General features: G+C 35.8%; 1 protein-coding gene across 4 annotated transcripts in view; it reads left to right on the forward strand.

Annotated features, from left to right (window-relative positions):
- The window catches only part of SMC5 (structural maintenance of chromosomes 5), a 104,448-nt gene that overhangs the window by 35,019 nt on the left and 53,249 nt on the right, over window positions 1-16,180 (forward strand). For 2 of the 4 annotated variants that reach the window (XM_005683721.3, XM_005683722.3), the window contains exons 4-8: window positions 7,658-7,820; window positions 8,854-8,988; window positions 10,492-10,632; window positions 13,682-13,843; window positions 14,629-14,700. In XM_005683721.3, the coding sequence (XP_005683778.1) occupies window positions 7,658-7,820; window positions 8,854-8,988; window positions 10,492-10,632; window positions 13,682-13,843; window positions 14,629-14,700 (673 nt within the window). Of the gene's footprint in view, window positions 1-1,595; window positions 1,705-7,657; window positions 7,821-8,853; window positions 8,989-10,491; window positions 10,633-13,681; window positions 13,844-14,628; window positions 14,701-16,180 lie in introns of those variants that run through there. The other 2 variants (XM_018052058.1, XM_013965974.2) reach the window with 2 other exon arrangements.

Consider the following 16,180-nt stretch of genomic DNA (forward strand, 5'->3'; position numbering starts at 1 on the left):
ATTAAATTAAATTTTTATTTTAATTTAAATTATTTAATTTAAAATCATATTATTTAAATTCAGTTAATTTCCTAATGTTCACTCTATTTTGCATTCTTAGAATAAATTCAACAGTCATAGTTTTTGCATTGGTTGACTTGCTTCTCTAACATCTGTATTTTGCTTGTGAAATATTAGTTGATTGGATATTTGATTAAAGTTACTGATAAAATCATCTGGGCCTATTGATTTAATTAATGGTAATGAATTATTTAGTTTTTCTATTCTTGAATCATCATGGTAATTTATAGTTTTCTAAAAAATATCTTCATCATAGCTTCTAATTTTATTTGGCTAAATACTATGTTCTTATGTAACTTTATTATGTTTGTATTATGTCTTCTCATATATAAAATATATTGTTTAAGTATCTCCTGTAGTTGTATTCCCCTCTTTCATTCATTTTTTTTCATGATTTGGAAAAAATTGATTTGTCAGTTTTATTCATCTTTTTTTAAATGAGTTTAACTTTTTGCATTGTTGTTTCTGTCTTATGTCATGGTTTTGTATTTCATTCATGTTTACTCTTCCCTTTACTAATTCTTCTTTAAACTTTTGGTTTCTTTTGTTCTTCTCATTTCCTGAAATAGATATTTTACTCATTTTCAGTCTTATTTTTTCCTAATGTAAATAGTGAAGGGTAAAAACCTGCCTATCAGTACTGCTTTAGTTCCATCTCCCAAATTTTGGTGTAGTATTTTTCTACTTTTCAGTTGTGAATGTTTTCTTCATTTTGTTTTTGAGCTCAAATTAAGAGCTGTTTCAAATTCTAATGTAGTGATCTTCCTATTATATTTTAGTATAGATCATCACCTTGATAGTAGTGTGGTAAAAAATAGATAAGGTGATGTTTATGTTCCCAATCCTTTGAAATTTGTTGAGGCTTACATACTGAGCTCTTGTGATTATTAACCTGTTTGGTTGAAAGAATGAGTATTCTGCTGTTGTGTGTGCACTGTTTATTTGTCCATTAGTGCAAGATTACTAGTTATTTTGACTATTACTGAGAAAAGCGTATTACACTATCCCTTTCTTTATGTAGATTTATTAATTACCTTTGTTCTGCCCGTCTTTCCTTTATATATTTATAGGACAGTATTGAACTCTTTATTGTTATGTACTGAATTCTTCATCTTTTGAGGCTTTCTGCCTTAAAATCTGTTTAATTTGTCATTAATGAATATAGTTAGCAGCTTTCTCTTTAAATATTTTCCTTTTTTTAAAAAAATTATTTCATTTTTTTAATATCTTTTTTATCCCATTTAAGCAAGGATAAGCTGAGTAGAGTTTTTCATTTTGTTTGTTGGCTAGGACTTCTAAGAGTGGGGCGTCTTGTCTTGTTTCAGATGTTAACAACACTTTCAGTTTTTTGCCTTTGAGTGTTATATTGGGTGTGAGTTTGTCATAAATGGCTTTTATTATGTTGAGATATGTTCCCTCTGGGCTTCCCAGGTGATTCAGATGATAAAGATTTTGCCTGCGGTGCAGTAGACCTGGGTCCACCCTGTGGTCGGGAAGGCCCCCTGGAGAAGGCAATGGCAACCCACTCCAGTATTCTTGCTTGGAGAATTCCATGGACAGAGGAGCCTAGTGGACAACAGTCTATGGAGTTGCAGAGTTGGACATGACAGCAACTAACACACATGTTCCCTCTATACCGCTTTGGTAAGAGTTTTATCATGAATCGATACTGAATTTTGTCAAATGCTTTTTCTACATCTATTGAGATGATAATATGGTTTTTGTCTTTTGTTAATGCGTTATATCACATTAATTGGTTTGCATATGTTGACCCCTTCTTGTGACCCTAGGATGAATCCAGCTTGTTTGTGGTGTATGATTTTTTATTTTATGTGTTGTTGTATTTGGTTTATTAATTCCTTGTTGAGAATTTTTACATCCGTATTCATCAAAGATACAGGCTTGTAATTTTCTTTTTTGGTGGTGCCTTTGTCTGGCTTTGGTATCACAGTGATGGTGGCTTCATAGAATGTATTTGGGAGTGTTCCTTCCTCTTCATATCTTATGGAAGAATTTGAGAAGGATGGGTTTAAGTTCTTCTTTGTATGTTTGGTAGAATTAACCGGTGAAGCCATCAGGTCTTGCCCTTTTGTTTGTAGGGAGTGTTTTTCTTCTATTTATTTGCAGATTCTATTTCACTTATAATGATTGTCCAAATTATCAGTTTCTTCTTGATTGAATTTTGGTGGACTGTATGTTTCTAAAAACTTATCCCTTTTTTCTGGGCTGTTGAATTTGTTGGCATATAAACGTTCATAGTATTCTCTTACAGTGTTTTGTATTTCTGGGGTATCAGTTGAGACTTCTTTTTTGTTTCTTAATTTATTTGCTTGGGTTCTCTATCCTTTCTAGGTGAGTGTGGCCAACAGCTTGTCAGTTTTGTTTACTTTCTGTTTCCTTTTTGATTTCCTCATTCCCTCATAGCTCAGTTGGTAAAGAATCTGGCTGCAGTGCAGGAGACCCTGGTTCAATTCTTGAGTTGGGAAGATCCGCTGGAGAAGGGATAAGCTACCCACTCCAGTATTCTTGGGCTTCCCTTGTGGCTCAGCTGGTAAAGAATCCACCTGCAATGTGGAAGACCTGGGTTCAATCCCTGGGTTGGGAAAATTCCCTGGAGAGGGGAAAGGCTACACACTCCAGTATTCTGGCCTGGAGAATTCCGTGGACGGAATAGTCTGTGGGGTTGCAAAGAGTCTGAGGCGACTTTCACTTTGATCCATTGGTTTTTTAGTAACATGTTGTTTAGTCTCCATGTAATTGTTTTTTTCTCATTTCTTTTCCTGTGGTTAATTTCTAGTTTCATGCCTTTGTGGTTAGAGAAGATCCTTGAAATAATTTCTATACTCTTAAATTTGTTGGGGTTAATTTTGTGCCCTAGTATTTGGTTAGTCCTAACCAGTCCATCCTAAAGGAGATCAGGCCTGGGTGTTCATTGAAAGGACTGATGTTGAACCTGAAACTCCAATATTTTGGCCACCTGATGTGAAGAGCTAACTCATTTGAAAAGACCCTGATGTTGGGAAAGATTGAAGGCAGGAGGAGAAGGGGACAACAGAAGATGAGATAGTTAGATGGCATCACTGACTCAATGAATATGCTGCTGCTGCTGCTGCTAAGTCACTTCAGTCACGTCTGATGCTGTGCAACCCCATAGACGGCAGCCCACCAGGCTCCGCCTAACTTGGGATTCTCCAGGCAAGAACACTGGAGTGGGTTGCCATTTCCTTCTCCAATGCATGAAAGTGAAAAGTGAAATTGAAGTCGCTCAGTCGTGTCCAACTCTTAGTGACCCCATGGACTGCAGCCTACCAGGCTCCTCCGTCCATGGGATTTTCCAGGCAAGAGTACTGGAGTGGGTTGCCATTGCCTTCTCTGTCAATGGACATGAGTTTGGGTAAACTCTGGGAGTTGGTGATGGACAGGAAGGCCTGGCATGTTGCGGTTCACAGGGTCGCAAAGAGTTGGACATGACTGAGTGACTGAACTGAACTGGAATGTTCCATGTGCAGTTGAAAAGAATGTGTATCCTGGGTTTTTTTGCATACAGTATCTTGAAAATAGCACTTAAATCTGTTTTATTGCATCATATGAGATCTTATTGCCTTATTGGTTTTCTTTATAGAGGATATGTCCCCTGATGTGAATGAGGTATTAAAGTCTCTTCCTCTTGTGTCCCTATCAGTTTCTGCATTTGTGTCGTGTTAGTATTTGTCTTATATATTTGGGTGCTCCTATATTGGGGGTATATATGTTAACGAGTGTAAAATCCTCTGCTTGCATTGTTCCTTTTATCATCATACGGTATCCTTTTTCATCTTTTTTTGTGGCCTTTGTTAAAGTCTATTTTGTTTGATATGAGTATTGTGAGTTTCTGTTTGCATGAAATAACTTTGTCCATCCCCTTACTTTCAGTCTGTGTGTCCTTTGTCCTAATGTGGGAGGCTCTATTTTTCTTTTATCCTATCTTTTACTCTGTCTTTTGATTGGAGTATTCAGTCCACTGTCATTTAAGGTAATTATTGATACATAAGTATTTACTGCCATTTTAAACTTTGTTTTCCAGTTGACTATATTTCTTCTTTTTTCCTCTGTCTGGTTTGATGAAAATTTTATGCTTATGTTCTCTTTTTGGTTTTTGTGAATTTTTGTATGTTTTTTAATTTGTAGTTGCTCTATTTTTCAAGTATGTTAACCCTTTCCTATATCTGCTTGCTTTAATAGTCACATAGGTAAACATTCTTCTTCCACACATTTTATGATTTTATATTTTTTATATCTTCATGTTTATCCTTTTGCTGTTTATTATGTTTATGATTGCTTTCACAAATAGGTTTTTTTTAATCTGTATGTACACTGGCTTAAGTGATTTCCTTTTCAGTTGTGATTTCTTCCTACCTATATCTGTTTGCTTCTTTTCTATTTAGAGAAGACCTTTCAATATTTCTTTTAGGATAGGTTTAGTATTGCTGTATTCTTTTAGTTTGTGCTTGTCCAAGAAATTTTTTCTCTCTACTCCTATTCCAAATGGTTATCTTAACTGGGTAGAGTATTCTAGGTTGCAGAGTTTTCCTTTTGAGACTTTGAATGTTTTGCCACTTCCTTCTGGGCTGTAACATTTCTATATAGAAATCAGCTGATAGTCTTATGGGAGTTCCCTTGTCATTAACTCTTTGTTTTTCTCTTGCTGCCTTAAGAATACTGTCTTTAACTTCTGTCATTTTTAGAAATAATGTATCTTGGTGTAGGTCTGTTTGGGTTCATCTTGTTTAGAACCCTGTGTGTTTCCTATATCTGGATATCTGTTTCCGCTTTTTAAGTTTGGGAAGATTTTAGCCATCAGTTCAGTTCAGTCGTTCAGTCGTGTCCAACTCTTTGCGACCCCATGAATCACAGCACGCCAGGCCTCCCTGTCCATCACCAACTCCCGGAGTTCACTCAGACTCACGTCCATTGAGTCCGTGATGCCATCCAGCCATCTCATCCTCTGTCATCCCCTTCTCCTCCTGCCCCCAATCCCTCCCAGCATCAGTCTTTTCCAACGAGTCAAGTCTTCGCATGAGGTGTCCAAAGTACTGGAGTTTCAGCTTTAGCATCATTCCTTCCAAAGAAATCCCAGGGCTGATCTCCTTCATTGATTTCCTTTAGGATGGACTGTTTGGATTTCCTTGCAGTCCAAGGGACCCTCAAGAATCTTCTCCAACACCACAGTTCAAAAGCATCAATTTTTTGGTGCCCAGCCTTCTTCACAGTTCAACTCTCACATCCATACATGACCACTGGAAAAACCATAGCCTTGACTAGACGGACCTTTGTTGGCAAAGTAATATCTCTGCTTTTGAATATGCTATCTAGGTTGGTCATAACTTTCTTTCCAAGGAGTAAGCGTCTTTTAATTTCATGGCTGCAGTCACCATCTGCAGTGCTTTTGGAGCCCCCCAAAAATAAAGTCTGACACTGTTTCTACTGTTTCCCCATCTATTTTGCCATGAAGTGGTGGGACTAGATGCCATGATTTTAGTTTTTTGAATGTTGTGTTTTAAGCTAACTTTTTCATTCTCCTCTCTCGGAGGGCTGCTAATATGTGGGAGCGTCCTTGCATAGCTTGTGTGGCTTTAATATTTTTTGGTGTGAGGGCTGCTTTTGGTTTAGATGCTTGTCATATCTTCCCTCAGTGTATACTGGATATTGGTAGGCAGTGTGCAGGTGTGCTGCCCACACATGCTCCCAGGAAGTGGGGGCCACGAGCAGCTGCTTCTCACAGGACCCTCAGCAACAGCAGCCCATGCCCATCTCTGGAGTCCAAGATGACAGTGGTAGCCCATGCCCATCCTTGAACCCCATGTAGGCAGTGCTCTGCTGCCTAAGAGCATGAACTCAGAGAAGGAAGTTTTTCTGATGGTCTTGCTGCTCATTTCATGTGCCACCCACAGTGGTGCCTTGCCTCTCTTATCAGTCCCAGGCTTCTTCCCATACTCGCTTTGTAGTGGCACACCACACCCTACCCACCTCAGACTGTCTCTACACAGCCAACCCTGGTCCTCTCCTGGGGTCTAACCTCCAAAACCCAAGCCTCACTCCACCTGCCCCAGCAGATGAGTGTCTCAGGCTGGGGTCTGCCAGGTGGCACCTACTGTCTGAAGGTGTCTTTCCACTTTGCCCTCGCAAAGCAGTTGCTGCACTCTCCTCTGAGGCTCCAAAGCTACCCCTTTGTTCCAGTTGATCTCACCACCAATGAGGGAACTTCACAATGTGCAGAAACCTTTCCTCTTTCACAGCTTGCTCCCAGGGACTCAGATTCCATCCCAGTTCCTCTCTCTCTCTTTCCCTTTCTTCTTTTGTCCTACTTAGTTACATGAAGATTTTCTTGCCCTTTAGAAAGTCTGAAGTCTTCTTCCAATGTTCAGTAGATATTCTATGTAAATAATTCTGCATGTAGATGTATTTTTGATGTATTTGTCTGAGAAGGTGTTCCCCTTGTCCTTCTCCTCTGCCTTCTTGATCCGATCCTTGGGATGGTTTCTGTTAGACTCTACCTTAGAGAACTCTGGGCTTTGTCTTCAACACCCCTCTCTCAGGGGATCATTAAAATAAATACACCAGGTTACCTGGCTGGCCAAATGCCCTCCGAATGAAAGGCAGTTTCTTTTTTCCACTGCTGGTTTCCCATCTGCACTGGTGTTTTGGCCAGAATTCCTTACTTTCATGCTAACCTATAAATACATTTATAAAGATACTTGACCAGTTTTTTTTAGTAGTTGTTCAGTAAGAGAATCAGAAAATACTTTGTTAGTTATGCTCCTGGAAATGAAAGTTTAGAATACCTTGTTTAACATCCTAAAATCTTACGGTTTGGAGTGTTTTGATTACAGTATAATCTAGATATATACAGTATTTACATTGTCATTTTGCCATTGGATATCAATAAGTTATATTTAAGCCACATGCTGCTGATTTTCAGTGAAGATGGGTGAATAGGTAGGTGTGGCACAGTAGTGCTTCTAAAAGCAAAAAGTAAACACCCTTCTTTCAGATGAGTTTTCTTTTGTTCAGTGTTCTTTTATAGTCATGTGATACAGTTTCTTCTGAATTCAGAGTGGTGGAGTATACGATGAGGAAGCCATGGGCCACCTGTATGCATTTCTACTTGATATCTGGAAATACATACACAGTAGTTGGTTTGCATTTGTACATTTTCCAAGCAGAGAGAGTTTCAACGTTGAGCTCTTCATGCTGTAATATATCAACCCAGTTTGAATTGCAGTGAGCACATGTGATTAGAGAATAGCATAATGATTAAAGGATAAATAACTCCAGATATGTGAATCCTCAGGCAATGTTTGGGAGTTAATATCAGTGTGTTTTAATTTTATTTTAATGGTTTAAATTTCAGATGTTGAAAGAAGTAACTTATTTGTGGTCAGTTATGTATTACCACTAATAAAATGCCAGGCTTTCCTTCTTTGGAAGGGCTATAATGTTAAATAAAAAGTATAATAATAATCCTATGTGGAAACCTTTGGTGCAAGAGAATTTTAGAAATTTAATTTTTAAAATAATGTATGTATTTTGAGTATAAAGATTTTTAATTTTTAAATAGGTTCAGGACTTCTGGAAACCTTGTAATCACTCGCGAGATTGATGTGGCAAAAAATCAGTCCCTTTGGTTCATCAACAAAAAATCTGCAAACCAAAAAATAGTAGAAGAGCAAGTTGCAGCCTTAAATATTCAAGTGGGCAATCTTTGCCAGTTTCTACCTCAGGTATGAGAGAATTAAATGTAAAAGTGGGAAACATTTCTATATAATGTTTCCTCTTTAAGTTATATAAGAATATAAATACTTTTTGAGAGCTATTGTTACTATTTAAAAGGAGCATAGTGGTCTTAATAGTTAACAGTTCTTTGTATTGTAAAAGGTAATATCTCATCTCTTATAGTAAAATCTTACTACTTTTTAGTAATTTAGAAATACTCAGTTAATAAATAAGGAAGTGAAGGTATTATCTCCTTTATTTATTTCCTTGTAAATAATAAAGGTATTATTTATAAGTACAGAAAGTAGCTTGAATAGTTCTGTGCTTCAATTTATAGGCTTTTAAAATTGTGTTAATAAACAACTTCTTAATCAGTGTATTTGTATAAAATGCTTTATATACCAGGACTCTTAAATCTATGTGTATGCCTTCTAGAACTGTTTTATATTTTAAGTTTGTTCAAAAAAGATAAAACCTCTTGATATTCCATGTTAAATATTAAAATCAAATATCTTTTAGACTTGTCTTTGGATGTTATTCTAGTGACTGAATTAGTTTATTTCTTCAGAAACAATGGTGATTTGATTACTGTGTCCAAGTTAAGTAAAAGTTAAAATTTGAAAGCATTTATCAGCTGATTTAAAGCTGTCTCCAGGAATATTAATAGTTGTTTGAAATTGCCATCCTTGTTTTCTTTTTAAGGTTCTAATAATTTCATTCCAATTGACATGTGGTAATGATCATTGCAATCCAGGGCAGTATTTTTTATTTCCAAACTGTGTTAAATGTATATAAAAGTTTCAGCCTGGAAATATTGACATTGAAATTTTTTTAAAGTTCTCAAAAATGTGGTAGTTTATACCCTAAGTTTATTAATATAAAGAATAATATCAAAGGACAGGATTTATTTTAAGATTCATATCTCAAAGGTTTTTTTTTTTTCTTTTGAATGAGTTTCTTCTTGACAAGTATCGAGTGAAAAATGTTTTGAAGATATTTGTAAATGATAATATTAGTTAATATTTAAGTTTTGTGTTCTAGGATAAAGTTGGAGAGTTTGCTAAACTCAGTAAAATTGAACTCCTTGAAGCTACCGAGAAGTCAATTGGTCCTCCAGAAATGCACAAATACCACTGTGAACTGAAAAACTTCAGGGAGAAAGAAAAACAACTAGAGGTAATTTATAGTCAACTCATTTTATTGTCTTTCATTGGATAATGAAAGACATTGGATAATGTCTTTCAGTGAATAAGTTCATTGAGTAAATTCATATATTTGTGATTTTTTTTCAGCAAGGATTTTCAGTAATTAAATTAGGTTACTAAAAAGTAAGAATGGGTTTGATACAAAGTTTTGACTATCATGTCATCAAATATGTGTTATTAATTGAATTTCTAAAGAGCCAATTAATAGTATTACAAAGTACTTTTTTCTCTCAGGAAGTTTCAGTGTTATTCTTTTATTCATTGAGTATTTTCTAAACACCTGTGATATTTCAGGCGCTGTATAGGGTTTTGGGTAATACAGCATATATATAGCATTTAGTTAGTGTCTCTTTTAAGCCCATTCTTATGTTTTATTCAGTTGTGTGAGGATAGACTTTATAAAAGAACTGTACATTTAGTTGCAGTGTTTGATTTTTATCTTCACTCTTAATAAATTTAAATGTCCTTTTATAGTATATTACATTAAAAGATGTTTAATGAATCATTTTTCATAATTCAGCAGCTACAATTCAGTAAATTTTTGTAATGAGAAATCTAGTAAACTAATGCTTTCTTTTAAACTGTAACTGGCACTTCCCAGTGGCTCAGTAGTAAGGAATCTGCCTGCAGTGCCAGAGGTGCAGGTTTGATCCCTGGGTTGGAAAGAGCCCCTGGAGGAGGGCATGGCAACCCACCCCAGTATTCTTGCCTGAAAAATGCTATGGACAGAGGGGACTGGTGGGCTGCAGTCCATGGATTGCAGAGAGTTGTACACAACTGAAGTGACTAAGCACATACAAACTGGAACTATCTGTACTTGATAACATGATAGGTTCTGATTTAATGCTATTGTTATTGTTATACTTACTCAGAGTGAATGGCAAAATAAGTTGTAATTATTTTAATCCTACTTTAGATACCGCTATTAGTCCTTTTATTTTTCCGCACATCAAATCATCTAATACTCCCCTCTGAAAGACTACCTACCTACCAACTTCTGAAAGAAAACAAGCACATATTCTTCTGGGTTCTAAGGACAATTTACGTGTTTGTTAATTCACAGGGTAAAGGCTAGATTTTAGCTTTCCTTTATCTCATTTCTAAATCCTTCAGGCATGGGTGTTCATAACATACTACTAATAATACCACTTTTCTGTATGTCATGTTACAGCTTTTGAGCTTTCACCTGTAGTAGTTGAACACCTTCTTCCAGTGAAGTGAATGGGGCAGATATCTCTCTTCTCTTTAGGCAACAAGAGTCCAAGCTTAGAGATGTGGCAGGGCTTCCTCATGGTCCCATAATTGATAAATAGTAGATCCTAGACCAGAAGTCAGGTGTGCACTTTAGTTTTACACAGTTCATAAGAACTCCTATTGTGAAATTTTGCTAGCATGATACATTTTTCATTATAAAAAGATTTGACCTTTTGTCTGTCTTTGATTAAGCTAATTGTTAAATGAATATTTGTTTTAGACCTCATGCAAACAGAAAACTGAATATCTAGAGAAAATGATTCAGAGGAATGAAAGATATAAACAAGATGTGGACAGGTTCTATGAACGTAAGCGACATTTAGATTTGATTGAGATGCTTGAAGCAAAAAGGCCATGGGTGGTAAGTCTGAGTTACTAAAGTAAAATAGTGATTAAGTATCAGGAAAATTATAAAGGAGACACTAAATACTCAAATTAGGTACTGTTCATTTTTGCTTTGTGTATCTTGCATAGTAATATTTATCTGTCTCTGTGTTATTTTGCAACTGTGTGCTATGTTATTGTTATTGCATAACAGGTAACAGTTGATTTAGTCTGTGTCCTTAATTCTTCCAGAATTGAGTCAACAGATAGTTTTGTTTTATAAAATATTAATGAGCTAAAAATATTTACATATGTAAGAATGAAATGTCCTTGGGTCACTGAATATTTACTTGGAGTGGGCTACTAGTATCAACTTCAGCTACAGACAGAGCTGAAGGATATTAACTGTAATCTTCTACTCATTATGGTTCATAAGTTTACTGAGTTTACTGTTTTAATCACTGTGATGTATATGATTTGGAACCACAGTTTGGGTCAAAAATTCATTTCCCTCAGTACATTATTTTTCAGTGGGTGGAACAAAATAAGGAAATTTAATAATATTTTTAATGCCAGGATGGAAATAATTATTAGATTGGAAAAATGTGTGGCTGTATTTGTGACTTTATTCAGCCTGTCCCACCCGTTTCACCCTATCCTTTTCCGTAATTCTATTTTTCTTAAACTTTTTCTTTTTTTTTTCAGCTTAATTTCATAATTTTTTCCTATGTTTATTATTATTCTGACACCTGCTTTATCTTTGTATCTTGAAGTCTTTTGATTTTTCTCTTTAAAGATTGAGTTTAATGATTTTTCAGTATTTCCTTTTTTTACTTCCTATAATGTTTATTGTTGTTCAGTCGCTTAATTATGTTCGACTCTTTGTGATCCCATGGACTGCAGCATGCCAGGCTTCCCTGTCTATCACTGTCTCCCAGAGTTTGCTCATCTCCATTGAATCAGTAATGCCATTCAACCATCTCATCCTCTGTTGTCCCCTTCTACTGTCTTTGCTCTTTCATAGCATCCGGGTCTTTTCCAGTGAGTTGACTCTTTGCCTCAGGTGGCCAAAGTATTGAAGCTTCAGCATTAAGTCCAACTCTTACATCCAGATGCCTAGTGGAAAAATCATAGCTATGACTTTATGAACCTTTGTTGGCAAAGTGGTACGTCTGCTCTTTAATACACTTTCTAGGTTTGTCATAGCTTTTCTTCAAAGGAGCAAGCATCTTTTAATTTCATGGCTACAGTCACTGTCCACAGTGATTTTGGAGCCCAAGAAAATAAACTCTGTCACTGTTTCCATTTTTTCCTCATCTATTTGCCATGAAGACCGGATGCCATGATCTTAGTTTTCTGAACAGTGAGTTTTAAGACAGCTTTATCACTTTCCTCTTTAACCTTCATCAAGGGGCTTTTTAGTTCCTCTTTACTTTCTGCCATAAGGCTTGTATCACCTGCATATCTGAGGTTATTGATATTTCTCCTGGCAATCTTGATTCCAGCTTGTGCTTCATCCAGCCTGACATTTCACATGATGTACTCTGCATATAAGTTAAATAAGCAGGGTGACAATATACAACTTTGATGTACTCCCAATTTGGAACCAATCCGTTGTCCATGTCCGTTTCTAACTGTTGCTTTTTGACCTGCATACAGATTTCTCAGGATATAAGTAAGGTGGTCTGGTATTCCCTTCTCTCTTAGAATTTTCCAGTTGTGATCCACACAGTCAAAGGCTTTAGCATGGTCAATGAAGCAGAAATAGATGTCTTTCTGAAATTCCCTTGCTTTTTCTGTGATCCAGCAGATGTTGGCGATTTGATGTTGGTTCTTTTGCCTTTTCTAAATCCAGCTTGTACATCTGAAAGTTCTCAGTTCACGTATTGTTGAAGCCTAGTTTGAAGGATTTTGATCATTACCTTGCTAGCATGTGAAATGAGTGCAATTGTGTGGTAGTTTGAACATTCTTTGGCTTGTCCTTCTTAGGGATTGGAATGAAAACTGATCTTTTCCAGTCCTATGGCCACTGCTGAGTTTTCCACATTTGCTAACATATTGAATTTAGCTCTTTAACAGCATCATCTTTTAGGATTTGAAATAGCTCATTGAAATTGCATCACCTCCACTAACTTTGTTCCTAGTAATGCTTCCTAAGGCCCATTTGACTTCATGTTTCAAGATTTCTGACGCTAGGTGAGTGATCACACTGTCTTGGTTGTCTGGGTCATTAAGACCTTTTTTGTATAGTTTTTTGTATTCTTGCTACCTCTTAATATTTCTACTTCTGTTAGGTCCATACTTTTTCTGCCATTTTATTGTGCCCATCTTTGCATGAAATGTTCACTTGGTATTTCTAATTTTCTTGACGAAATCTCTAGTTTTTCCCATTTTGTTGTTTTCCTGTATTTCTTTGCATTGTTCACTTAAGAAAGCTTTCTTACTTCTTGCTATTCTTTGGAACTCTGCATTCAGATGGGTATATCTTTCCTTTTTTCCTTTGCCTGTTACTGCTCTTGTTTTCTCAGTTATTTGTAATGTTTATTTGTATTCTTTTTTTTTTTAAGCTTTCTTCATCCCACTCATTCTTACTATATGCTTTCTTAGCACTTTTTCTTTTTTTAGCAAATATTCATTTATTCCTGTGATGTGACAAGCCTCATTTTCACCTGGATGATTCATTTTGTTTTTCTGTTGGACCATTTTCTTTTTTAGTTTTTAAAAATTTTTCATGAGTGAGTTTCTTTTGGTTCTTTATATATTTTTGAATCCCTTCATTATTCAGAGATTAAACGAGATCCTCCCTTTAGTAATCATTAGGATATATGTCTCAGAAACAGGAAGGGATGGAAGACAGAATCTGGCCTAGTGATATAAGTGTATAGTATCACTAAGTTCATCATTATTTGATATTTTCAATTTCTGAAGTTGTTTCAGAGGGCAAATTTTTTTTATTAATAGACCTCCTAAAGGGATTCAAACTTGTCTTTTTCATAGGTTTGGTTTCTGCCTGTAGCTTGATTTTAGTATATGTGTTACTTTAAGTGAAGAGTATATTAACTTTTCTTTCTTGAATTCATTGTAAGGAATATGAAAATGTTCGTCAGGAATATGAAGAAGTAAAACTAGCTCGGGACCAAGCAAAGGAAGAGGTCAGAAAACTTAAAGAAAGTCAGATTCCTATAACAGAACGCATTGAAGAAATGGAAAGGCAGCGTCACATTTTGGAGGCTCGAATCAAAGAGAAGGTTATATTTCTGGCTCAGTTTTGGGTTTCTTGTCATTTATTTTAGCAAATACAAAAAATATTTTGTAGGTTTTTAAATTTGTGGATTTACTTGTAACTTTAGTTCTTTAAGTTCTTTTATTAGGAATTCTACTACCACAGATCTTTCAAGATCCTAATCATCACTTGCTACTTTATAGAAACTTGCTACTCTATAGAAATTCCAAGATATATAAAGAGAAAAAATGAAATGTGATTGTTCTAATTACAGGAGGATTCAGAGCAATATTCCCAGAAACATTGATCTCCTTTTATGAATTTCTTATGCATGTTATATAATTACATTCCCCTTTGTAGAACATAATGTAAAAAACCTCATGTTTTTTAGAATAAATAATATAATGGCATATGGAATATTCTCTATACCTTGAAAACGTAACTAAAAAATTTTGCAATCATAGCTTTTAACCTTTAGGGAAGATTTTGGAGTCACGTAATTGTTTTGAGAGTGTTTTAAACTATGGACCCTGCTATTGTATATGATTGCTGTTAGGATAAAATAACATGAGGAAATAAATGTGAAGAAATGTAGAAACATATGTATGCATATAGCTGCAACTACTTTTAATATCTGTAGAAATAACCTTTAATTGTTTGTGTTTTGGGTGATAATGAATTTACTTTGAAAGAAGTCATAGAAGAGCATTGTGGGTAAACTTACAGAGCAGTTTTATGTTTGGATGAGCAGGGTCACATAATTGCCTTGCTTTTTTTTAAACTAACTTCCCTTCTGATTCAATCTTGCAGGCATCAGCTATTAAGGAGACATCTCAAAAATGCAAACATAAGCAAGATGTTATAGAAAGAAAAGATAAACAAGTAAGATCTTACATTGAATTTGAAATTTTTATGTTAATCTACCCTAACTTTTGTGTTCAGGTGTGGGTTATGAGAGAGTTTCTTGTTTTTGAATTTCCTGAGATCCTCCTTGTTCTCTATTTCTTGTCTTAAATTGTGAGGAGAACTAAAATTTGGAAGTATAGCAGTTGCGCAGAGGATAATTGGGGAGAATGGCTCAAAAGTACTCATAGATATGCATTCAGTAGGGTGATAGTAAAATGGGATTTAGTTGTCTCCATAGCAGCAATTAAATTGCAAAGGATTGATTCTGTTGTTTCTTTATATTAAAGAGTTGGATATTTCAGAGCTGATTATAAATTCATTGTGCATGGATGGAGCTTGATAGCAAAATTATTTTAGGATAATTGTGCAAGAAAGTGGGCTTTTTAGATGCTGTAGCTCTGATGGCTCAGAGAGATCCCCAGATATTTTGGGGGTTCTGTTCTCCAGAACCATTCAGAAACTAAAGCTTGAATTACCTTTCTTAGAGAGGGATGCCCATCTTGAAGCATTTCTGGTGTTTAAAGCATTATGTTAAATCTGTCCATTTTCAACCTCATCCCTTTTCCTATATCTTTATCTTCAAATTCCAATCCTCTCTCATTTAACTTCTCCAGAGGATAAACCTTACATTTTCTTGACAGAAGCTTGCTTGATAGCAGTAGTGCTCAAGGTGTGTGCATGGGGGGTGTGGATGCATTGTAGTAGAAAGGTAGGGTGGTGTGCATGTACAGTTGCTCAGTTGTGTCCGACTCTTTGCAACGCCATGGACTGTAGTCTGCCAGGCTCCTCTGTCCATGGAATTTTCCAGGCAAGAAGACTGGATGGGTTGCCATTTCCTTCTCCAGGGGATCTTCCTGACCCAGGGATTGAACCCATGTCCCCTCTGTCTCCTGTACTGGGAAGCAAATTCTTTACCACTGTGCCACCTGGGAAGCCAGGTGGGGTAGGTAGGAATCATTCTCTTCTATGTGATGTCTCTCTGTGTGTTTTTTTTGTTTACATTTTGGAAGGCTCAGCAATCATTTCCTTACTGTAAATCTCTGTAAAGCATGCACAGGGCAATCACTATTGTATCCAAATACCTGGTGGAGAAATAGTGGCTCAACAAAATTAAATGACTTAGAGAACTCAGAAGTGGCTCCGAGTGCTGCACTTTATTTTCCACAGTATAAAATAAAAATTTCCACAAAAATATTACTTAATATATGAGGTCTTTATATTTGACATTTCCTAGCTATAAGAATCTTCTAGGATTTTTTTTTTTTTTAGGAAGAGTCAGTTCTTGTTTTTTTCTCTTTCATTCACTCCTTATACTGTGGTTCCTATAATAGGGTGCTAAATTAATTGTCCTTCTACTACTTTTACTCTTCTGAATATTTATTGAATTCTCCAGTTGTTCCTTTATTCCTTTTGTCCTTGTGGGACCGAGCCCTTTTAGCTCCATTTGTGTTATTTA

The sequence above is a fragment of the Capra hircus genome, chromosome 8 (genome assembly GCF_001704415.2).
Source record: "Capra hircus breed San Clemente chromosome 8, ASM170441v1, whole genome shotgun sequence".
NCBI classification, from domain to species: Eukaryota; Metazoa; Chordata; class Mammalia; order Artiodactyla; family Bovidae; genus Capra; species Capra hircus.